This window comes from Mobula birostris, chromosome 16, assembly GCF_030028105.1.
Source record: "Mobula birostris isolate sMobBir1 chromosome 16, sMobBir1.hap1, whole genome shotgun sequence".
Classification (NCBI taxonomy): domain Eukaryota; kingdom Metazoa; phylum Chordata; class Chondrichthyes; order Myliobatiformes; family Myliobatidae; genus Mobula; species Mobula birostris.
In genome coordinates this window covers 21,547,874-21,572,795 of record NC_092385.1, presented here as the reverse complement: position 1 = coordinate 21,572,795, position 24,922 = coordinate 21,547,874, and the positions used below count along the sequence as shown (strand labels likewise).

Genomic DNA, 24,922 nt, shown 5'->3' with positions numbered 1-24,922 from the left:
TTCTTCCTTCAGAGATTATAGCTGATCTGCAGCACTTTGCAAATGCAGTAAACTGGAAATAAAATGTTTTTATTAAATTTTCAAGATAGTCTGCTGAGCTTAAGCTGACTATTTGAGAGATGACAATACAAAGCAAATATCGTCCAAGTTCAGAACCTGCAGGTACGGCAACTTAAGTTATTTATAACAAACAGTTTTAATAACATTTTAAGAAAATTTGAGTAAAACTGCATAAAGTATTTTGTCTAGGAAAGACTTTATTCTTGTGATACTTCTTGATTTCTCTGTTTGTCTTGCTTTTCCTCTTTAGAGAAGCTTTCAGTCTCTTGGATGTAAAATAGGCTGCATGCATGGCTGTTTTCAGAACCACATTTATGCTAATTATGAAGCATGCTAACCAGATACTTATGGCTGCTTTTCACATTTCGAACTATGCACTCTTGGACACATTACAACACAGACATCCAAAGTAATTTACAGCAACAGCTTATCACATTAAGGCAAAACTACAGAAAGCAAAAACAAAATAGCCAGGTTTAGAACAGCTAAGGAGATTTATTTTGGAATGACATTACAGTTACAATAGATCTGAAATAGAACCATAAGTGACATGCAGATTTTATAGCCAAAGTACAATATGGCCATTTTTTCAAAATTCATCTAATTAAGAAACATAGAAATCTAAAGTACATTACAGCCCATAATATTGTGCCAACCATGTAACCTACTCTAGAAACTGCCTAGAATTTCCCTATCACATAGCCCTCTATTTTTCTATCCTCCATGTACATGTACCTATCCAGGAGTCTCTTAAAAGACCCTATTATATCCATCCCTACCACCTTCACTGGCAGAGCATTCCATGTACCCACCACTCTCTGTGTGAAAACTTACCTCTGGCGTCCCTTTTGTACCTACTTTCAAGCACCCTACAACTAAGTCCCCTCGTGTTAGCCATTTCAGTCCTCGGAAAAAGTCTCTAACTATCCCCACGATCAATGCCTCTCATCATCTTATACACCTCTATCGGGTCACCTCTTCTCCTCTGTCACTCCAAGGAGAAAACGCCAAGTTCACTCAACCTATTCTCATAATGTATTCTCTCCGATACAGGCAACATCCTTGTAAATCTCCTCTGCACTCTCTCTATAGTATCCACATCTTACCTGTAGTGAGATGACCAGAACTGAACACAGTACTCCAAGTGGGGTCTAACTAAGATCTTAGATAGCTGTAACATTACCTCACAGCTCTTTAACTCAATTCCACGGTTGATGAAGGCCAACACACCATATGCCTTCTTAACAATACTTTCAACCTGCACAGTAGCTTTGAGTGTCCTGTGGACAAGGACCCCAAGATATGGTACCTCAAGTGTTTCTGATCTGGATTGGTGAATTCTTATGCACTTATTGTAAAATTGCTACTCTAAATGAAAAAAAGAATGCTGAGTTGAAGAAACATACAAATAAATGTACAATATGAAATCAGAAATTCTTAAACATCACTTATAGGTACCATGCATACTCACGTTTCCAAGAAAAACTGGACATTTCTTTTAACAGTACTCAGAAGCATGGAAATAGATGTATGAATTTAAATGCATAATTCTGTAATAATTTATGTTTATGTTTTTGTGTGAATGCAGCTTATATGATGATGCATGCCTTTGATTTTGTTGCAATTAAGCTTCTCATTGCACCTGTGTATATTTGGACTTGTGTATTTGACAACAAAATTGACTTTGACTTTGATGAACGTATACAGTTTAGAAAGTGATCCATAATGCACTGGATGGTATTGAAATTGTTGCAAACATCCCTGAAGTGGGTTTTGTTGCCAACAGTTTTCATGTTGCATTTGTTTCATGTCATTTGCACAAACAGCTCATTAATGAGTTCATTCTGTTCTTCAAAAATACTTCCAAGACTTTGCAAGATATTTCTCCACAAGCAATGACAGATTTTGTTTTGGAAGTGATTAAGCAAGTGGTCCTGCAAGTAATGCAGCTATCCAATGCTGACTGTATGGAATCTGCACATTCACGCCTGAAATCTTGAGTTTCCCTGGGGTGCTTTCCTTTCCTCCTACATTACAAAGATATGTGGATCATTGAATGAACTGGCTACAGTAAATGCCATAGTGTAGGTGGGTGGTAGAGGAATTCAGGGCTGTAAATGGACTTGAGTGAGAGAATAGGAACAGGGTTTAGAAATGGGATTGATGAGTTTACTCAGTGCACAGACCCAGTATTATTATTCTCCCTCAGAGCAGCTATTGCCACCATCTAGCTCTGTCAACCTTCAAGAGAAATATGAATTCTTTGGTCTGAAGTTACAGCAATATCGTGCCAAATTTCACATTACACTTGTCAAACCATAAAGAACACAAATGCAGTAACTAAATTTTTATGAAGTCCTTTACAAAATCAAGACGTGACAAGGTATTTCTTAATCAATTGTCAAAATGACACTGATCCATGGATGGATCAGCATGCGAAGCAGCAAAACAGATAATTTAATGATATGAAACCCATAAGCTGGTGACAAAATTCACACACTCCAACCATCACTAATAGGCATTTTAAAAAAGCTCAGTTCTGATCAGCCCGTCTTTAACATTTTGTTGATGTTATTTGCTCTGCATCCATGATACGGAGATATTTTTATTCAACTTGCTTGCTTTAATTCTTTAAATTATCTTCAGTCTACTGAGATTAAACCTTACTATTATTTCTACTTCAATCTAGTTAGCCTCTTCGAAACTTCCTACTGAGGCTACATGTTGACATCAGCACCACAGCCCAAATTTCTCATTCTTTGTTGTACAATCCAACTGCCTTTGAGGCTATAACACTTGGTTCCAGAACACATAATGTTCAGGTTCAAAGGATTCCAATATGACAAACATGGTGCTTGTAACTCAAGTGGCCAGGTGCCCACATTCTGAAATTTGTTAGCACACGTGATGTAGATTGCTCTTGAATGCATGCAGAGCTGGCAGATCATAACATGTACCAGACTAACTTGATACCAGTATTGCTAAACTGGCCCTTGCTGTTTCAGCTTCTGCCCTCTATTAACCTACTGTACTACTCCAAAAGCCTAATCTTCTGTCCTCAAACTTCTGGAACTGGCCTTGTAAATTAGAACCTTCTGACTTGGGATAACTTGTACAATGAAAACAGGTGCCAAATGCACATCAACTAAACTAAGTACTAAAAATGGAATAGCTGAGCTTATTTTATCAGATATGTCATCTCACAGTGGTCACAACACAATATCTTTGTAAGTTCAGGTCAGTTCAGTTGTAAGCACAAACAAATGTCTAAACTACAACTACACATAAGCAATAGGACTATGGTGAATAAATATGGAAAAATAAATGTGTGTGTTATGTGCAAAAGGGCTCGTAGGAATAAAATAATTTATAAAAAAGGTATTTAACAATTAGCATAAAATAGAGAACTGTAGAAGGAACAGTAGGAGCGGACAATTAAATGAAAGGATTTACCAAATCTGACAAGCATCAGATGATTGAATTTAATATCAAAATGATAGTATGCCTGAAACTATGAAGGTCTCTTCACTTCATGTTCTTGATATTTATTGCTTATTTATCTATTATTATGATTGTTTTGTAATTCCACAGTTTGTTGTCTTTTCCACACTGGTTATCCACCCTGTTGGTGTGGTCTTTCTTTGATTCTATTATGATTATTGCATTTGAGTATGCCTGCAAGAAAATGAATCTCAACATTGTATATGGTGACATACATATTCTTTGATAACAAATTTACTTTGAACTTTGAAACTTAAAGGTTGCAAATGATTGCTTAACCAGTTTTGAGGGAAATCTGATCTCGGGATTAAATGGAATTTTCTTGATAACAACCTGAACTTGCTAAGGGTCTGAGCTACAACTGCTGTATTGGGAAGTTTGTGCTTAAGTTGTGATGATCATTTAATAGTTTGGTCATTAAATGTGCAAACAAGCCACAACCATTATTCAAAAGAATTGGTGCAAATTCTGCACACTTTCCACCACACACCCATAGAAGTTTGCCAAGGCTTTCGATGACGTGACGAACCTCAGGAATATCAGGAGCTGTTAACTGTAAACAAACTATGCAAATGCAGATATAAATAAATAGCAATAAATAACGAGCATGAAATGACAACATAATAGAGTCCTTAAATGAGTGTAGCTATGCCCTTTTGTTCGAGCCTGATGGTTGAGGGGTAGTAACTGTTCTTGAAGCTGGTGGCGCAAGTCCTGAGGCAGCTGTACCTTCTACCTGATGGCAGTAGTGAGAAGACAGCATGGCCTGAGTGGTGAGGATCTTTGATGATGGATGCTGCTTTTCTATGGCAAAGTTTCATATAGGTGTGCTCAATGGTTTGGACGGTTTTACCAGTGATGTACTAGGCGGAATTCGCTACCTTTGTAGGATTTTCCACTCAAAAGCATTGGTGTTCCCATTCCAGGCCACAATGCAGCCAGTCAGCACATCTTCCACCACACATCTATAGAAGTTTTCACAGGTTTTTGATGACATGCCAAACCTCCACAGACTCCTGCGGAAGAAGAGGTGCTGTCATGCTTCAGTTGCAATAATATTTATATCATGGGTCCAGGACAGGTACTCTGAGATAGTGACACCCAGGAATTTAAAGTTACTGACCCTCTCCACCTCAGATCCTCCTATGATTACTGGCTCATGGAATTCTGGTTTCCTTCTCCTGAAGTCTACAATCAGTCCCTTGGTCTTATTGACATTGAGTAAGAGGTTGCTGTTAATACACCACTCAGTCAAGCTTTCAATCTCCCTCCTGAATGCTGGTTCATCACCCCCTTTGACACAGCCCACAACAGTGGTCTCGTCAGCAAACTTGTATATGGTGTTGGAGCTGTGCTAAGCCACACAGTCATAGGTGTAAAGCGAGTAGATCAGGGGGCTAAGCATGCATCCCAGCGGTGCTCCTGTGATGATGGAGATTGTGGAAGAGATGTTTTTACCAATCTGAATTGACTGGGGTCTACAAGTAAGAAATCCAGAATCTAGCCGCACTAGAGGGTATTGAAGCCCAGGTCTTGGAGTTTACTGATTAATTTTGAGGGGACGATGGTGTTAAATGCCGAGTTGTAATCGTTAAAGAGCATCCTATTGTATGCATCTTTGCTGTCTAGATGTTCCAGCATTGTGTGAAGAGCCAATGAGATATCATCTGCCGTAGACCTGTTGCTTCAGCAGGTGAATTGGAGCAGTTCCAAGTCACCATTCAGACAAGAGCTGATATGCTTTAACACCAGTCTCTCAAAGCACTTCATCACTGAGGATGTAAGTGCCACTGGGCGATTGTCATTTAAACAGGTTACCACACTCCCCTTGGGCGCTGGTACAATTGAAGCTTGCTTGAAGCAGGTGGGTACCACACACTGCCAGAGCGAGAGGTTCAAGATATCCGTGAATACACCAGCATAATATTAAATAATATTACAAGTGATAGCAATGATAATTCCAGAAATTCACTAAGTTATTCTGTACTACATCACAATGATAAAACACTAAACACCATAATATAGCTTGTGATGCAGCACGAAAGAAATGGAAGTAACCACATAATTTTCAACCTGCACGTTGATATGTTAGGTTTCTATTGTAACAAACCTTACATTTTATAATCTTCTCAATTCATTAATGAACTTACAAAAATGTTACAATGGTATGTTTTGTAACTGTCATTAAAAATGAAACTTACCCCACTATTACAATTACAAAGTCCATCAAATTCCATCCATTTCTTACATACGCATTGGGATGTAACATCAGTCCATATGCTATAATCTTCAAACAAGTTTCAATTGTAAAAATTATAAGGAAGGCGTATTCTACTGTTTCCTGAAAGACAAAAACATACAATCATATATCATCAATTCACAAAACCAACATATGCAACATCTTTTTAATAAAATAGATGCAAAGTTTTAACTATGAATTATAAATTTGGAAAAATGTCTTATGTTATTTTGTAGATCAATAATGCAAGTTTGACATAAATCTGAACTTCATTCTTGTCAAGTTGAAGGATGCATTCACTGTGATCAAAACTGTTTGTCTGCAATCTTCTGTTAATTTAAAATCCTATTCCACTACAGATTCCCCATCACTTTGCAAAGTATTATTTTTCAATGTCAAATACACTGCCCCAGCCAAAAAGTACATGGCCCAAGATTAGACTTCAAAGCTTACAGCTCCTTTTCTGAATCATGCCCTTTTACTTTAGTACAGGTAGAAAAAAACAGGTAGTATCATTTTGGCTTTTAAACCTGACTCTATACACATTTGTTCATAGCATGATAAATATATGTTTTGCAACTTTCTCGTGCGTTTTTCTATGTTCCCATTCTTTAACTGCTCCCATTCACTCACCAACTAGATAACCTTGTTTACTGCTTATCCCCTCTGTCAGCATCAACTGATACCCAAACTTCACAGCTTTACAAGCAACAAATTACAGTAGCCATAAACATATTCTAAATAATAGAAATCACAGAAACTTATTTCCAACAATTCATGAATCCAATGGAATAAACATAGTTTTCAAATTTTGGGTAGCCACCTTGCTCCCCCCCCAACTCAATCCTCACATTTTGTCTCATTTCCCACCACATGCCTTTGACCCTCCAACATACACAGTTCACCCACATGCATTTCCCCCACCCACATCATCTGCTTCCCTCATCATGTTCTGTTTCCATCTGCCATCCTCAACTTCCTTAACACTCCCCAATATCATCTCCCTTACTCATCAATTTCACCACTGGTAGCCTTTGTTTTCTTACTTATCATCCTCCAACTTTTATCATCTCCAATCTCCCCTTCCCCAACCTCATTCAATCAGCCTTTCCTTTATTCCCTCTCTGTCTCCATCCATTGTCCTCTACCTCTTAATTCCACCCCTTCCCTCCCATACCTAACTCCACCAGTATACACTATCGTTCGTCCCTCTTTGTACACAAACCACCTCAGACTCCTGCCTCACCATTCACTCTCTCTTCTCCTTATTGGCTATCTCCCCTCTCTAATCTCAGTTCTTTCCACCCAAAATATTGGTAATTCCTCCACCAACACTCTCCTGTCTTCAAACAATTTGTTTCTTTTTAAACTAACACAGGAATACCATTGACAAAAACTGCACTTATTGTACTTTAAAAACGCAACGGGCCACCCTGGGGAATTACTGCAGTCTTTTTTGTAAAGGTACTCCCACTTTATAACATCTCAAATGTTTCAGGAATACGGTCCAGTGAGAATGAAGGTTATATTTCTTAAGATAATGTTTGATCTGCAGGAGATGGCATTTCATTGAGCCTATAAATCTTTATCTTTGAATGGAAGAAAACCCAGGTGTGGGATGTGTTGTCAAATCAGCCTTGGCAAGTCACTTCAGTGCATCTTGCAAATGATACATACTGGACCTACAGTGCACTGACAATGTGAAGAAATAATGTTTACAGTGATAAATGGGATGCTATCAGCTGGGTTGCTTTGTCTTGCAAGCTGTGATTTTTGTTCAGACTGCATCCATAAAAGAGTACCCAATTTTTTCATTTGCACTCAAGATCTGAGCCCTTTTAACAGTTGGAGAGACTTTGTGAAGTCAGGACAGCATCTGGAAGTGGGCACAGCTAATAAGGGTACAGTTTCAAACACCCAGCAACTTCAATCCTGGCCCTTGGTTCTGCTTGTGTGGAATTTGCACATTCACTCTGTAACCCATAGGTTCTTTTTGGATGCTCCGGTTTCTTTCCACATTCAAAAGATATTCAATTGACCACTACAAAATACCCTGAGTAAAGTGAGCCATAGATTATGGAGCAATTGATGGGAGTGTGGAAGAATAAAATGGAATTTATGTAAATTGATAGTCAAAATGGCCCAGTGGGATGAAGGATCTGTTTCTGCACCATATGACTGTCTTATTAATGATTCGTCCAAGTAATTAATGTATATTACTAAAACCATTGGTCCCAGTATCAACCCCGGGTGAACATTTCTTTTCAATCCAATAAATAATGATTCATGTCTACTTTCTCTTTCAATTCATATTCACAAAACAAAGAAGCTGGTAATTGACTTCAGGAAGCAGGGTGGAGTACACACTCCCGACTTTATCAATGGTGATGAGATGGACATTATTTAGAGCTTCAAGATCCTACGTGTAAATATCACCAGCAATTTCTGCTGCTCCAGCCATGTGGACACTACATCCAAAAGCAAAACACAGCAATGCCTCTTTCCTCATAAAACTAAGATTGTTTGGCATGTCCCCAATGACCTTAACCAGTTTTTATTGATACAGCATAAAAAGCATTTTATCTGAATGCACCACAACATAGTGTGACAACTACTCTACCTAAGACCACAATAAATTGCAAAGTTGCGAACACAACCCAGTTTATCATGGAAACCAACCTCTCCACCTTTTTCTCTACCTACACTTCCCACTCCCTTGGAGACACAGCTGATCAAGTAATTCTCCCTTCTCCCCTTTCCCTTTGGTCAGAAGGTGAAGACCTGAAAGCATGATCCACCAGACTCTAGGAGAGCTTTTGTTTCATTGCAATGCAACTTTTGAATGGACCTCCCGTACACTAAAAGCATGAACTCTTAAACTCCCAATCTGCCTCATTATGGCCCTTGTGAGTTATTTATCTCCCTGCACTGCTCTTTCTCTGTAATTGTAACACTATATTTAGCATTCTGTTTTCACTTTACTACCTTGATGTAATTATGTAAGGTGTGCTCTGTCCGGATTGCATGGCAATCAAAAGCTTTTCACTATCTCAGTATATGTGACAATAGTAAACTAATAGCAATCCCAAAAAGTAAACTAATCTAATTGTTCTGCTGTAACTCAAACACACATTTCTGCATGAACAGTTCAGACTTCTGATGCTGTAAATTGTCCACTATTCTGCTGCCCCATATTCAAATTTTAATTTCCCAGCTACGAGGTGGGTCTTGAGTGTGCGTCTCAAGTGACAGTTCAGGCCTCCAAATAGTCGTCATCATCTAATCATTATGAACATAGAACAAAGATCAGTGCCTTTCAGTACAGGCCCTTCGGCCCACAATATTTGCCAACCTATATGAACCTACTCCATGATCAAACTTCCCTCCTAATAGCCCATTACCCTCCATTTTCTGACATCTATGGGCCTATTTATGAGGCTCTTAAATGTCTCTTTTGTACCATGCTTTGGATGTTGTGTGATATTGGCCATTGTTGCCCTGGGAGAATGGTGCTGGCTGCCAACTCTATCAATGCTTCTCATACACTTATAGACTTCTAGCAAGTCACTTTTCATCCTCCTTTGTTCCAAAAAGAAAAGCCCTAGCTCGCTTAACCTTTCCTCACGAAACACGTTCTCTAATCCAGACAGCGTCCTGGTTAATCTTGCCAGCATCCTCTTTAAAGCTTCCACATCCTTCCTACAATGAATTGACCAGAACTGAACACAATAATCCAAGTGTGGTCTAACCAGAGTTTTAAGGACTGCAACATTATCAAAGATTCATTTATTATCAAAGTATACAACCCTGAAAGTTCTTGAACTCAATCAACCCAACTAAAGAAAGCCAACGCACCATTCACCTTCTTAACTTCTTATTTGATCTGCATCTTGGAATCATTTTGGTACTTTAAAGATAATACACAAATTAGGGATGTTGTGACTATTGTTGGTAAAAATCTGACCTGCACCCACCAACATGACAGATGCCAAGCTGCTAATCATTGTGAAAGTGATTTTGTTTATGCTATAAGGTTATTTCAGGCGAATTTGAAGATTATCATCACTGCTGGTCATTTGAGCATAAAAAATAAACTCATAACTTAAAAAATATTTAGCTGAGCAAGTCAGTTCAGCAATTTCCCAATGATAAATTGCAAATTGCTGAAAGATTAATTGCCAGGATCCTCCAGTCTAATACACTGTATCCATATGGTCACATTGTTCTCCTTTCATCAACCTCATTAATTGCTCAAACAAGGAATATTCCATTCACTCAATCTCCAGTATGTCTCTGATCAGCATTACATCTGTTCCAAAATGTAATGGTTCTACTAAATGTCCAAATGTTAAACCAGGCACCAATCTTTTCAGAAGTTCAGTACTCTCCTCCTAGCTTATTGATATATGTACATTTTTCCAAAGTACTAGCTGGGGTCCGCCTCTAACAAGCACAGGGATTAATAATTATATTTCAAGTGACCAGATCAGTCTCATGATGTTCTGCCATAACATCCACACATGGAAAAAGTTTCTTCTAAGAAGACTTCGATACAGCACAGCAACACCACATGAGATGAAGAATTGAGAATGAGCTCCAGGCTAAGCATTTCCTCTTCTGACTTGTAGAACTAGCAGTTGATGTAAATAGATTACCTAATTTAATAGTATTAGAAGGAAAAGAAGCGATACTTACACTTCACCTTCCTACCTGTTTTGCCTGCCTCCACAGCATCTCCAAAATTTAGATTACTATCTAGGTCTGTAATTTTATTACAAATTTCATTCCATTTACAGAAATATGCAGAGATTATAAATGTATTGCAAGTTCCATCAGATTACCATGATCAGTGGTTTTACATATTTGAAGAAATACGTGCAGGTGAAAATTGAGTTATTTAAAATGATAAGCAGAACCTTCTGTGTATTTTTGTTAAGTTTCTTAAATACTTAAACACAGTTAAACACTATTAAGAGATAGTAGCAAACATATTTAGTGAACATATAAAAAATGCAGTTAGCTTTAATCACTTTGCCTGTCTTTATTAGGTCATCTCATCTATTTTTGAAAGACTGGTAGCAACCAAGTAAGACACTTAAGCTTCCACGCATGAATCAATCAGCATCAGCTAGCAAAACACACCAGAACTCACTTCCTATAGTGCCAGATGACCACAACCTAGCAACCATGCTTCAAATGGTTTCCTAAGGTTTGCTGGGGAATGTTTAAGGAGAAGCTGTGGGGAGCTGCAAGTCTCAGGTGGTGAAGTTGCAATTATGAGGAGGAGTGTTTTGCAAAGAGTTGGGAAGAGAATGAACACAAAAGATTGTGGTGATGTATTTTAATGCAGTATTCATTCCCTGCTCAAAATATGTACAACAGACTGAGTATTAGACCAATTAGACCCATCATTAGGCTGAGATGGAATTTGGAGTAAGATGTCATATAAATGAAAAACAGTGTAAATGCCATATTGTATAACTGAAATAAAATGAAAATGCTGAAGGTACTCTGAATGCACAGGTCAGGCAGCGCCTGTGGAAAGAGAAAAAGTTAATCTGATTAGTAGCAGGCTATTCCTTCTGGTGGAGTGCTAATAATCCTTTTCACCCTCATAGATGAAAAACAGAGAGAAAGAAAGAGAAAGTACCAAAAGCTTCAATCCATCTCCAGCCTGCACTACATTCTGAGTGATCATGGTTGTACAACAGGTCAATTACTGCAGGTCTACCCCATCAGCAAGTTGCTCAAATGCAATAGAGCTAGACTTATTATGTACCTTTGTCATGTTGTTGTCTGGACTTCTTGCGTACCGTTGCTGTGCCGAGGCAGTGCGTGGTCCAAAAAAAGGTGTGATTGTTTTCAACGTTTTTCTTGTGATCGTAAGACCCTGCTGGACATTGGTAACGTAGATTACTTTAACTTCGATTCATGGTTCATTGGCGAGACCGATGGCGGTGAAGCTGTGTGCCTTGGTTGTGGCAAGGACTAGGCCCTCAGGCCACGGGGTTGTCTGTTGCAGCTGCCCAGGAGAGGAGACACTGAGGTAACATGGGAGAGAGCAGAGGCCTCTGTGGGCACACTGGAGTCTGTACAGCATTCAATGCTGACCTCCAGTGTTCGTTCAGTGCTGCTCTCCTGTGTTTGCTCAGTAGAAGAACAAGCTGGACCAAGACAACATCCCATGCACCATCATTCAGCAGGCAAGCCATTCAGGGACTTGGGTTGTTTTTTTGTGACAATATGTTTCTGCTACCATAACCATATGTGCTATGTTCTGTATGCTGTGTGCTGTTGGTAAAATGTTGTGCAACTTGGCCTGGGAGAAATACGGTTTCATTTGACTATATTCATGTACGGTTGAATAATAATTAAAACTCGAACTTGAACTGATCTTTGCCCCTAACTCAATTATCTTATATCCATAACTCCAAATGACTTTGCATTGAAGTTTTTTTGGGGTGCACATCACAGACGATCTTATCTGGCCCCTCAACACCACCTCTTTCGTCAAGGAAGCACACAACTTCTTGAAGAGCTTGAGGCAAGTGAGGTTGTGTTTTGCACCTTGGTCCCAGAGTGCAAAAGATTCCGCACTCTGTCCTGTTACCTATTCTCACTTGCCTATCACCTCCCCCTTCTCTTTCCTTTTCACCTATGATCCACTTTCCTCTCCTATCAGATTCCTTCCTCTCCAACCCTTTACCTTTCCAACCCACCTGGCTTTACCTATCATCTTCTAGAAATCCTCCTTTCCTTACCCGCACCCTTTTATTCTGGTGTCTTCCCCCTTCCTTTCCAGTCCGGGACAACGTCTTGGCCCAAAGTGTTGACTGCTTATTCATTTCCATAAATCTTGCCTGACTGGTTGAGTTCCTCCAGCATTTTGTGTGTTGTTTTGTTTAGCTATGTGCATGTGTGCGGTTGAATGGCAATAAACTTGAGTCTATTGAATGACAGCATCCATATCTCTCTGTGCCAGAGAATTCCAAAGATTTGCAACTCTATAAGAGGAAATATCACTGCATATTTGATGCAGGAGATCTACTTATGGCATCCTTAGTCTTTGACATGCCAAATCTTACATGTTAAACAAAATCTTAAAATGAAGGACTCCACCCATGATTATTTCTACGACTCCAGAAATGTTCTAACCCACATTCAACCAATTCAATTCCTCGATTAAAAGTCAGACTTCCCATCTTCAAACCCCTGTCCAAGACATGTTGCCAAATTGGTTGACATTGAGTATTTAATTCTGCCTTAAGTCAAAAATACAGTTAACAAAGTCACCTGATGCACCAGTGTTAGTGTTCCATCCGGGACTTTCTACCTTACTTCAATCAAACCTATTACAGGATCAAACCTTCAGGACTGAGATGAGGAGATATTTCATCAATCAGGTGGTGAACCTGTAGAATTCTCTACCATAGAAACTGGAGAAGCCATGTTTCAAAAAATATACATTTCCAGACTCAAATGAGATAAAGGGGAGATCAGGAATATGGTTTTGCAATAGAGGATCAGCCATGATCATACCGAATATTACAATGGGTTCTAAATATTCCGGTTCTTACTTTCATGATTCAATCAAAGTAGTCTTTTTGTTCTTCCTGATGTATCTAATTTTATTCCAATATGTATTTAATTTGTTCACCTCCAAAACTCTTAATAGAGAAAAACAATTCACAGAGAAATGCAGTTTCTGAATTTTCCTCATTTGTAAGTGATTAATTCATTTATCAATAGTTTTGTCAGCATTACAGTGGAAGCAGTATTTTTACATCTAAATCAGGGGTTCACAGCCTGGGGTCCATGGACCCTCTCAGTCAATGGTAGGGGCAATGGCTTAAAAAAGGTTGTGAACCCTGCTCTAAATGACAAATAAAATGATTAGATTTTGGTTGATAAGAGAGAAAAGAATTCTCAGAGAACAACTGCAAAGATAATATCTATTCATGATCTTTTCAAGCACCAATTTTACTTCTTTTAAGATCCCAAGCATATGCTATAAGATTTTATTTTTACTCAGCTGCTTCAGCTTATTTTATATTTATGATTTTATGGGGCCTGTTGTGTTTATTCTTAATAAAAACAAACTTAGTGTGGGTAAACACTAGCACATTTTATTTTTTAAAATAGCTTCAGCGCAACCCTGAGCGCATGTAACCAGCTCACCAACATCACTTCAAGTTCTGGGATGAACTGCCTGCATTGCCCACTGGGGACTAAGGTTTTTTATTATGTATGTGCATAACAACACATCTTCCTGCTTTAAAGAAAAACAAACACAATATTATGTCCCCATAAACCTGAAAGGAACAATAATCCTTTCCAACAAAGATACTTACATTAACTTCAATTGTAGTGAGCAAATACAGTTCCTAATTCACATCAACTTTCAATCAGTCTCTGAAGTAGTTTGATGATCTTTTTGGTCTACTATTTGTTTCCACAGATGTAATGTTTGCATTTGGTGCATTAACATTTGTGTCTTTCTGGGCACTCTGAACAACATGTTCATTTTTTACATCTATTGGCCCCTTTGGTGTACTAACAGGTGAAGTTTCATTGCTATGGGTCAAATTTGCAGTTATAAATCCATGGATCCTTCTCAGAAGTACTCCTCGCTCCATTTGGATCTGGTAAGGATGTGAAGCTACTTCCTCTTGCACATATCCTTGCATGCACCATGTGCCAGAATCGCAATCCTGGATTCGCAATTAACCCCAAGACTTCAGGATGGTAAGTTTTTCTCAGACTATTCATGATACTCTCTCTGTTTTTCTTTCTCTTTGTGTGCTCCTTTAGGTGTCAACAGGTATTTGTGCACTGGAAGGTTAGTGTATATGTGTTAACTCATCAGCATTTGAGCTGTTGAAAGGCCATTCTGCAGTGGCGCATTTCTGCAAATCATCAGACTTCTGTGGAAATCCTATCATCCATCTTGCACTTTTTTCATGAGGCCCTTCACTACCTTGACTGAACTTTCTGCTAGGTCATTAGATTTTGGGTGATGTGGGTTTTAAGTTGTATGTCAAAACCCCCAATTATTGGGTAAGGATTCAAATTCACAGCTTGAAAATTGAGGACCATTGTCTGATGCCACTTCACATGGAACTCCACGCCTCGCAAACACAGCTTTCAGGAAGGTGATGACTGCTTTGTTGGGTGTTGATTGCAGTATTGCAACCTCTGACTAATTTGAAAGATATTCTCTTACAACAATATGACTTTTCCCACTGCAATCAAAGAAATCCATTCCAACTTTCAAGTACGGCCTGTCAGGTATAGGGTGTGGTGTGGGTGGTTCAGCTTGCTGATTTGGTTTGCAGGTAAGGCATACTTCACATGAAGCAGTGGTCTGGCTGATGTCTTGGTTCATTATTGGCCAGTATATTACTTCACAAGCTCTATATTTACATTTTTCCTCACCAAGATGCCCTTCGTGTATCTTCTGGAGCATTTCCTTGCGTAGTGACACTGGAATCACAACCCTGTTCCCTTTGAAGACCATATCTTTCACTACTAACAGCTCAGATCCTCATGCCCAGTAATCCCAAATACACATCGGATAGTCATTCTTAGCTGCTGTCCATGCTTTCTGTATTGTCTCTTTGAGCACTTTCATTGTTTCATCCATCTCTACTGCTTTCCTAATCTTCCCTGTTCTATTGGAAGATATTAGAATGGAGGTAACATTCACGCCAACATAGGGCTGTTTATCTACATTAATCTCTTGGTCACTCTTTTCTGTCCCGCTGACTGCTCAAGACAATGCATCAGCAGCAAACATATTATTTTCCCAGTGTGTAGATGATCTTCATGTCATATTTCTGTAGCCTAATCAATGTGTGCTGTATGCTCATAGGACAGTCATTCAGTGGTTTGAACATCACTGAGGTTAGCAGCTTACAGCATGTCTCCAACTCAAAAGCTTATCCATAGATGTAATGATGGAACCTTTCGCATGCATACATGCTGGCGAGAAGCTCTTTCTCTATTTGTACATAGTTGGATTCTGCACTTGTTAAAAGCTCTTGATGCATAGGCCATAGGGTGCCATGTGTCAACATGCTGCTGCAGTTGTACTCCTCCAAGGCCATACCAGGATGCATCACCCAAGATCCTAGTACTCCTTTCCAGTGTTACATGCTCAAGGAGATCTGGTTTTTTTTGTGAGAATGATGTAATGGTCTTTTGGAGGTCACCTGATGTGATTTTCCCGCTGATGTGAGGTCACGTGATGACATGTGACCCATGACTATATAAGGGTCGACCCAGATGATGCAGTGGGTTTTGAGTTTGTGGATTTCCAGGTATAACATGCTGTATCTCCGTTTCTGTTGTGTGTTTGTTTTTGTGACGCAGTTTCATTTTTAAAACGGAGTGTGCGTTTTGTTGCAAGATACCATATTATTGGACTGGAAATTTTTGCTAGATGTGTTGACATACTCAATTCCAACATTAGAAGGGAGAGTGAAGAATTTATCGAAGCGCAGGATCGAGGGATCAGGAGGAGTCGGCATCGTTTGGCAGTTTAATAAAGGATCGACCTTATTGAGTCTTCGTTGGAGTAGCAACCTGCATCGGAGATAACTCTTGCCATAAAGAGCAAGGAGTTCATGCAAAAAAGGTGCTCTCTCTCTAAAGGAATTTAAGGTCAGTTGATTTAAACTGTTTATTTTCAGCATCGTGAATCCTGTGGACAGAACCAGCAGTAAAGTTGCGTCTGTGAAGAAACCCTTCTCCAGAGAAGTCTCTCCCAATTGAACGTGTAAATCTGTTGGACTTTTGAAGTTATCACTTTAAGAACTACATCTGACTGTATCGCTTTGAGAACGGTTTTCACATTTAACGCTTTAAGAACCAGAGCCGAGTGGCGAGTTGGTGAACGGCTGCATATCCGTAAACTTCCAGTTAAAGTTTTCATTTGGTTTTCTTTTCCTGTGATCGTTTATTAATCACAGATTGTTTATCTGTGATTAATAAATGCTTGGTTGTTTTTATATAACCTGTCTCGATTGATATTCATTGTTGCCGTTTACGTAACACCAGATCATAAAACTTCAGCATGAGCTCTTCTGTTAGGACTCTTTTCAGCATCTGGAAACACTCTCCTTGTTCGTGAAATCAAATCCACTCATTTCACTGCTCAAGGAGTTGTGCTGACACAGTAGACAGTTGAAGGATGAACTTAGCCAGGTAAATCACCATCCCCAGGAAATATCTCACCTCCTCTCTCATTTTGGGGCCTCTCCATGTTTTCAATGGCTGACATCTTTCTTGGGTCAGGCTTCAGTCCCTCTTCAGATCTTCTATGAAAGTCAGCATTTTAACACCAAACTCACATTCCTCTTTACTTAATTTCAAATTGACATTCCATGTCACATCAAGCACCTGTCTCAGTTGTGCATCCTGTTCCTCCTTGGTAGATCTCCAGACAATGATATCATCCATCATGGTTTCGACATCAGTTATGTCCTCAAAGATCATATGGGTGCTTTTAAGGTAGACTTCTGGTGCAGACAGAATCCCATACAGTAGCTAAATCCACTCATTTCACTGCTCAAGGAGTTGTGCTGACGCAGGCTTCAGTCTCTCTTCAGATGTTTCCAGTGGTGTATTACAAGTACACAGTCTCAACCTAGCTTCATCATCCAAAACCCAGACAATGCACTGAATTTGTTAACCCACTTGTTAACAATTGTTAACAATTTGGTAAACCAGGACATTATCTCCTCCCATGCAGGCAATTTATAATGCTCTCTCTTGATGGCTTTATTGAGATCTCTTGGGTCTAGACATACTGCAATGCTCCATTTCCCTCTTGCATACACAATCTGTTGGTTCTTTAATTTTCTTTATGACATTTATCTATTCCATGCATGCTAGTTCTTGATTAAATTTGTCTCTAAGTGCAAACGGAACTTTAATGCATTCATGGACAACAGGAGCTACTGCCTCATCTACATGATGTTTGCATATACCAGGTAAGCATCCGAGCCCCTCAAAGATATCTGCATACTCTTCCATGAGCACCATGTGGTCATCTTTGGTCTGCGAAGCCACTACGAAAACTTCACCAGGTTGAGCTTTCACAAGCACTCAGACCCAATATTGGCTGTACTCTCTTTTCTACAATCAGTGGCTGTACCTTTAGGTACTGCCCCTTGCTTGAAGGTCACTATAGAGTCCCCTTTTATTGGAATGTTGTCTCCAATATAGCCTGTCACTTTTAACTTCACTGGGTAAACCTTGCTCTTTACTTTGAGAGTCTTGTAATCATTCATGGATAACAGGTTCACCTGGGCTCTGGTGTCAAACTTGAATGGAATTACTGTCTCACTCACAGTCACTGTAACAATCCATTTTGTTTTACCAGCACCAGCAGTCTACAGAGAATCTACAGAAACTTTCTCCATTTCCTCAGCAACCGTGTGCACCTTTCTCTTGGTAGCCCCAGCTTTGCAACCAGTTGCAAAATGATTCATCTTCCCACAAGTATTGCAGGATTTTCCATAAACAGGACACATCTTTGGAACGTGACTGCATCGATATTTGCTGCATTTGTTGTTTGAGCTGACCGCTTTGCTTTGCTGTTGCTTTGGGAACTGCCATGTGCACTGCCTCTCTGTTTTCACAGCATGCCTTGTGCAGTGCCTTAGCTTGTGCTCATGTGGTCTCTGTTGCCCTACACATATCCACAGACTTTTCCAGTGTCAAATCATTTTCATGGAGCAATCTTACTCTGAGCCCATTAACTGCAATTCCACAGACTATTTTGTCTCTAACTAGTGAGTCTCTCAAAATTCCAAACTCTGCTAAGTATTGGTCAAAGCTAAACAGCGACTCGTTTGCTTGCATCTTCGGAAACAGCTCAATTTCTATCTTTGATATCTCTTTTTCCTTTTCAAGATTCTTCTGAAGACCCTGACCTGGAGTTACACTCTGACTTCGGTTCTTTGCAGGAACGGACTCGTCCTCAGCGTTTCATGACCAGCTGCTTTTTGATATGCCAAGGACGTGGCCTGGAAGACTAGCGCACCTTCAGGGTGCCAGATTTTTGTGCCTCTGGAGAAAGGCTGGTTCAAAGCCAGTGCTCCTGACTGAGGCGTTGCTGGAGAACATGGAATATCAGGAGCTGTGTGTCCAGAGACCTGAGCCTTTCTGGGACCAATTTTCTGGGCGCAGAGCTAAGAAAAAGCGACGCAACAGACTTTTAACATCATAAATCAGCGAGTTGTTTGTTATGTCTGCCCTCTCACTGTGAAACAGAGACACCCCTTTTCCCCTTACCAGGAAGAGAGTGAGCCTGTGGTATGTCAAATTACCGGGTGAACGAGTAGTCTTTGGGGTACTGGAGATCTATGTCTTTATTGATGCCTTGCTGCACGTTTGAGTGCTCTGTGGAGGGCGCTGATGCTTTTTTGCTGGTGGGGGAGGGGTCGTTGCCTTGCTGCTGCTTGTGCATGGGAGGTGGGAGGTGGGAGCTGGGGGGCTTTGGGGTTCTAATGTTTAACTGTTATTCATTCTTTGGAGCACTCCTCTGTGTGGATGCTTGTGAAGAAAAACAATTTTAGGATGTATATTGCATACATTTCTCTGACAATAAATGTACCAATTGAACCTATTGTACTTATTGAAGCTAACACTTTGTTTCCTGTCAACTGATATCTCCCAAATGTGCTGTTTTTACTTGGGACAAAATACTTCTCAAATTTTGTCATTAGAGTATCTAATGTAAAAGCTGTCTCATTAATTTGAAAGCTGTTTTAGATGTTCAAAACATCCACGCTTTTTCTTTCCCCCATTAGAACTGATGTCTCTTTCTCAATAGCTCATGGTATTCATTTATGCTCTGTGTTTGGACCTCATACCAACTCCTGACACCTTGATATGTTTGTTCTTAATAAAGACAAACCTGGCATAGGTAAAAGCTAGAACATTTTATTTAAAGAAAATGGCTTCAGCTCAACCCTGAGCATATGCGACCAGCTAATCAACATTATTTCAAGTTTCAGGGTGAACCGCTCGCACTGACTACTGGGAAATGAAGTTCTTTATTATGTACACACATAATAACACAGGACCATGCATTCCATTTTACAAACTCTTATGTTCAATTTTAAGCAAAGGGAACTGCTGGTTGCTCTCAGCATGTTAAGGCAGCACCTATAGAAAAAGAAACACTTAATATTTCAAGTTGATCTTAAGTGTTAACTTTTTTTCTCTTTCCACAGATGGTGCCTGATCTGTGAGTATTTAAAGCATTTTCTGTTTTCATTTCAAATTTTGAGCAAAGGCAATTTCTTGTGTTTTGATTTTACATATTTTGGCTCAAAGATATGGACAGAACAGTTTCACTAAATTATTGTTTTTAATCACCTAATTCAAAGGTTCAAAGGTACAATTTATTGTCAGAGAAATGTATACAACATACATCCTGAAATGCTTTTCCTTTGCAACCATCCCGAACCAAATTATCTTTCTCCAAAAAATGGAAAATCTAGAGGTGCAAAAAGTGACCCTTGACAAGAAGAAATACTATAATTGATAGACAAGGAATAAATCTCAGTGAAAACATGATCAGGTGATTACCCTGGTTACAAGACCAGCATATGAGACACATGTAAAGTGGATTTTGGTTAATTGGGCTATTAGTTAATTGGGGCAGCCACTTATTTGGGACAACTCTTAAAGAACAAAAACTAATTAAGAAAATAACCAGGATTCCCTTCACTTATTTGGGACATTGTGCCGCTTAACTAGGACAGGAGACTGTTGCCGAACAGTTTCTAACTAGTGTCAGACACGTCAATCAGCCACTACACCATGCTCAGAGCAAATTGCTTATAAATAGCATTAGTTGTGTATGCTTCTGTTCAAAAGCAGTGACTTTTGTCACTTAGAGTGGTGAGAAATACACAGTAAGACAATTTAGAACTGTTGCTCATTGCAGTTTCAAGCATTCAGGCTTAGAGATGTCAGAAATGGCAAGGAGTGAAAATTAAATGATTTCACTACTTCAACAAGTTAAAAACTACAAAAAATTTGAAGAGATCAACAATCATCTTGAATGTTACAATGAAAATGATGATTTGGAGGATACAATCGTTGATAGCATTGTACGGAGGCAGTCCATTTTCTACACTAGGTATCTGTACTAACTTTTCTCATTTACAGTCAATCAAAAGAATGCAGCAGCGTACACCAGATGATTTCCTCTGTTGATAACTATTAAGATTATGAAGACACGTAGTCCTCTTTTATTGTCATTTAGTAATGCATGCATTAAGAAATAATACAATATTTCCTTCGGTGTGATATCACAAAACACAGGACAGACCAAGACTGAAAAAAGTGACAAAACCACATAATTATAACATATAGTTACAACAGTGCAACAATACCATAACTTGATGAAGAAGTCCATAAGCACAGTAAAGTTCAAAGTCACTCAAATGTCCCACATCTCACGCAGACGGGGGAAGGAAGAAAAACTCTCCCTGCCATGCCAACCACAATCCGACTCTGAGTCATCCGAAAACTTCGAGCTCTGACCAGCTCTCCAACACCGAGTACTGAGCGCCACCTCTGTCCGAACGATTCGACCTCCTTCTCGATCGCCAAAAGCAGACAAGGCCGGGGATTTCGAGGCCTACCCTCCGAAAGATTTCCGACCACGCAGAAACGACAGCAGCGAAGGAGCGTTTCAGAAATTTCTCTAGATGTTCCTCTGTGCTTTCACGTCCATTCTCCATCAAATCAGAACTGTCCATGGCCCCTATTTAACAGATACCATATCATTTTTCACAGGAGGGCTGCGCACACGCAGGCGCGCTGCCATCTTCTCCTCCCGAAAATACGAAGTTTTATAGTACTGCAGTAGTATTGATAGGTGTTCTAATTTGTTCTGTGTTTCATTTAAATATGTAATTTGTTACTCAGTTAAATGCTAGCTTGCCTTTTTTATACCTTTTCAATTATTTCCATGAAACTTCGGCTAATTGAGGCAAATCCTTGATTGGACCAAAATGTATTGGTTCCGATATGTCCGAATTCACCAGAACTCACCGTATTCACTCTTCCTGCATAACTTCATCATAACATACCATGTTGATCACACAAGATTATATACACTGTCAGGATGCTTACTTGAGAAGGCTTTTAATTATTATTTGTGTCATTTATAATTTGCGATAATTTTATTCTTTTAATTTATAGTAGCTACAATGAACTTGCGACTTTTGATAAAAATTTCAGCGTCAGCCACTTAAGTGTATGAACAATTTAAGCACTCAGCTTACTTTAATTATAAGGTGATGCACAGATTGTTTGTAGTGTACTTTACCAAGCCATATGGAGCATCAGTATAATAGTGTCATATTTCGATGCTCAGAAACTTGATCAGATTAAATTACTGAGAATATCATTAAACAAGGTATATCTGAGAGAGAAAAAATACTCTAACATCCCATTTATCCTTTAGTACTGTAACAGATAGAGATTATTTAAAGGAAAATTAAAATGAAGATATGTAATAGGAAAAGACCATCCCTTAACAGTTATATAATCTGAGTGGTGTTAAGATTTAAAAGATTTGAACAAATATTAAGTAATAACTCTCAGTTGCTCACTTTATTGGTACTGTAGGGTCTAAATTCATCAGCAGCCTAACCCAGAGGAAGACTGTGGAAAATATGTTCAATTGGTTTTTATATTTCTGTACACCATAGCAGTCAAAATATTTGAACAACTATAAGCTCCAGTCAGCACATGTAAGAGCTTAAACCAAGTAGCATTTCTAGTTTATTTGAAAGAGATATAGTTTGTTCATTACCCTTTCTAGATTTATTTAGTGCTTTATGCATATATTTTTCAATTAATACTATTATTGCTCACTCTTCTTGTAACAAAAGGTCATGAAACCAATGAGCTGCATTAACATTGAGTGCATTCAATCAGTAAAACCATAAACCAACCTTAATGAGATTTGCTTCTATAGTATGTTAATCTCTTTTAACACAGGTTTATTTCTCATGTGTATAGAGAACAGCATAAACTGCAAAAATAAGGTTGTAGTGTGCAGATACACCATCTTGTAATGGCAATTATGTTTATATATGTATGCCTGTGTGTCTGTGTCTCTGTGTGCTTTCCTTGGAGAATTCCTAATTTCATATGCTATCCACAGTATAATGTGGCTGAAAAGATCAGAATACGAGTCATTTGAGCACAAACCCATGTGCTAAATACGCTCACCTGTCAGACTATACAGAGCTCATATATCTGTGTTTTTCAGTTCAATTGAACATACACACAAGCTGGATGTAAAAAAACTAGAATGTGAAGCTTGATTACACAAGCTTTAAGTTGTGTATGTACATGGGCACCATTGGAGGAATACTAACAGATTGTGCCTAGAAATTGGATTGTCTAATTCCATATTTTTGAATGTTATATAATTCTCAGGAAAAAGTGCTGATAGTTCTGAGAACTGCATGATTTTTCTGCTTGCTCCTCTCTTTGTCAACTCCAGTCTGAGCCCAGCTATGCAAAAAAGTTTGAACAGCTCTTCTTGTGGAATCATTAACACAAACTAAATGTCGTATGGGAACGATGAGCAGTATTGCCATGAGGAAGTTTGAGATGAGGGTTAGAGCAATGGCAGAGCTTAGCTAAGCTCTTCTGTGTATTTGTCTGAATTTGGGCTAAGTTATTTGGTTTGGATCATGGTATACATGTTATCATGTAGCATCATAGAATGGTAGTGAATTTCTGGGGTTAGTCAAACTTTAGGGTCAATGTCGTTAGCAAATTTGAGAAAGGCTACAAACAGCGTTTTGTCCTGCTGTCTAGATTGGGCATGTGGTGAATATCATAGCCTTTGTACCTCTTAATAGGACAAATGTGCATTGAGAGTTTGGGATAAAGCTCTTCAACCACTGGAATAAGTACTTGATGCTTACAATGATATTACTGGTGGCAGAAGACAGGGATCTCATCTGTTATTACTTCATAGGACTTACCTCCTTTGTTGAAGATGATCATGACTAAAGCAGTTCTTTAGATGAAAGGGATGAGGTCATGAGTTGGCAGAAGAATTACTTTTCTACCATGTTTTAGAATTTCAGCTCTGACTTTTCCTGCTCCTGAGGTTTTGTTGTTTCTCAACTATCAGGATTACATTTTCAGCTTGCTGTAAACTGGTCTAGTGCCAGGATTGTTGTGGTGCATAATATGTAAAGCGATAGAGTCAAAGATTCAGGATATCTTTCAAATGTGTGTTGAGAATTATTTTTCAGTATTCAATAGCTTCCAGATTGTCCTTGCAAGCAATTTTTAAACATCCATGGTTCTAAAACCTCTTGGTAAGAAACTTCAGTCATAAATTCACAACCTCATCTCCCACATCACAGAGGAGGGAAATATTCCAGGTAACCTGAGAGACATTGTAATTGTGAGCATCTTCAAGAAAAGAGACAATCTCTACTGTAACAATTGGAATGGAGATAATCTCAGGACAAATGGAAGCCAACTTATATCGCCTTCATTTCAGAACCAATGTCCCTCCAAAAGCAACCTCTGAGTAGTAGTACGCAGACAGCTCTTAGATACGCAAATGTTCAGACATTGAAGTGTACAAAAAATGGGCTTTATAATAAATACATGCAAAACGTAGGTCCTTCAGCAATGCAGTGCAGTTGAACAAGCACCCCATGACAATGAAGGTACACTCGAGAAAATATGGAACAACTTCACAATTCTCAGAAACCACCAACATTGTCTCTAAAAATCATTTAAATCCATTGCCAGAATAAGTAAACCAATATTAGTGACCTTGCCCATGCTAATGTCTCCTTAGACACACACTGTCAGTTCCAAAGAGCAATTTGCAATGCAAATACCCACAAAACAAAGCCTCCAGTCTCTATCATTGCAAAGCACTACCAAATGGACAGAGGAAAAGATCCAAGGATAACAATCCATCTGATTTCTATGAATTCCTGACTGAGGACCTCTCAAAACTAAGAAAGAACAGTCAACAAAAAAGAGAAAATCTGCAGATGCTGGAAATCCAAGCAACACACACAAATGCCGGAGGAACTCAGCAGGCCA

At 39.0% G+C, this 24,922-nt stretch overlaps 1 protein-coding gene across 1 annotated transcript in view; it reads right to left on the bottom strand.

The window, feature by feature from the left end:
• LOC140211037 (voltage-dependent L-type calcium channel subunit alpha-1D-like) overlaps positions 1-24,922 on the bottom strand; it is a 383,898-nt gene that overhangs the window by 214,952 nt on the left and 144,024 nt on the right. Inside the window, exon 4 of the mRNA XM_072280398.1 lies at positions 5,763-5,902. Coding sequence (XP_072136499.1) covers positions 5,763-5,902 — 140 coding nt within the window. The remainder of the gene's footprint in view (positions 1-5,762; positions 5,903-24,922) is intronic.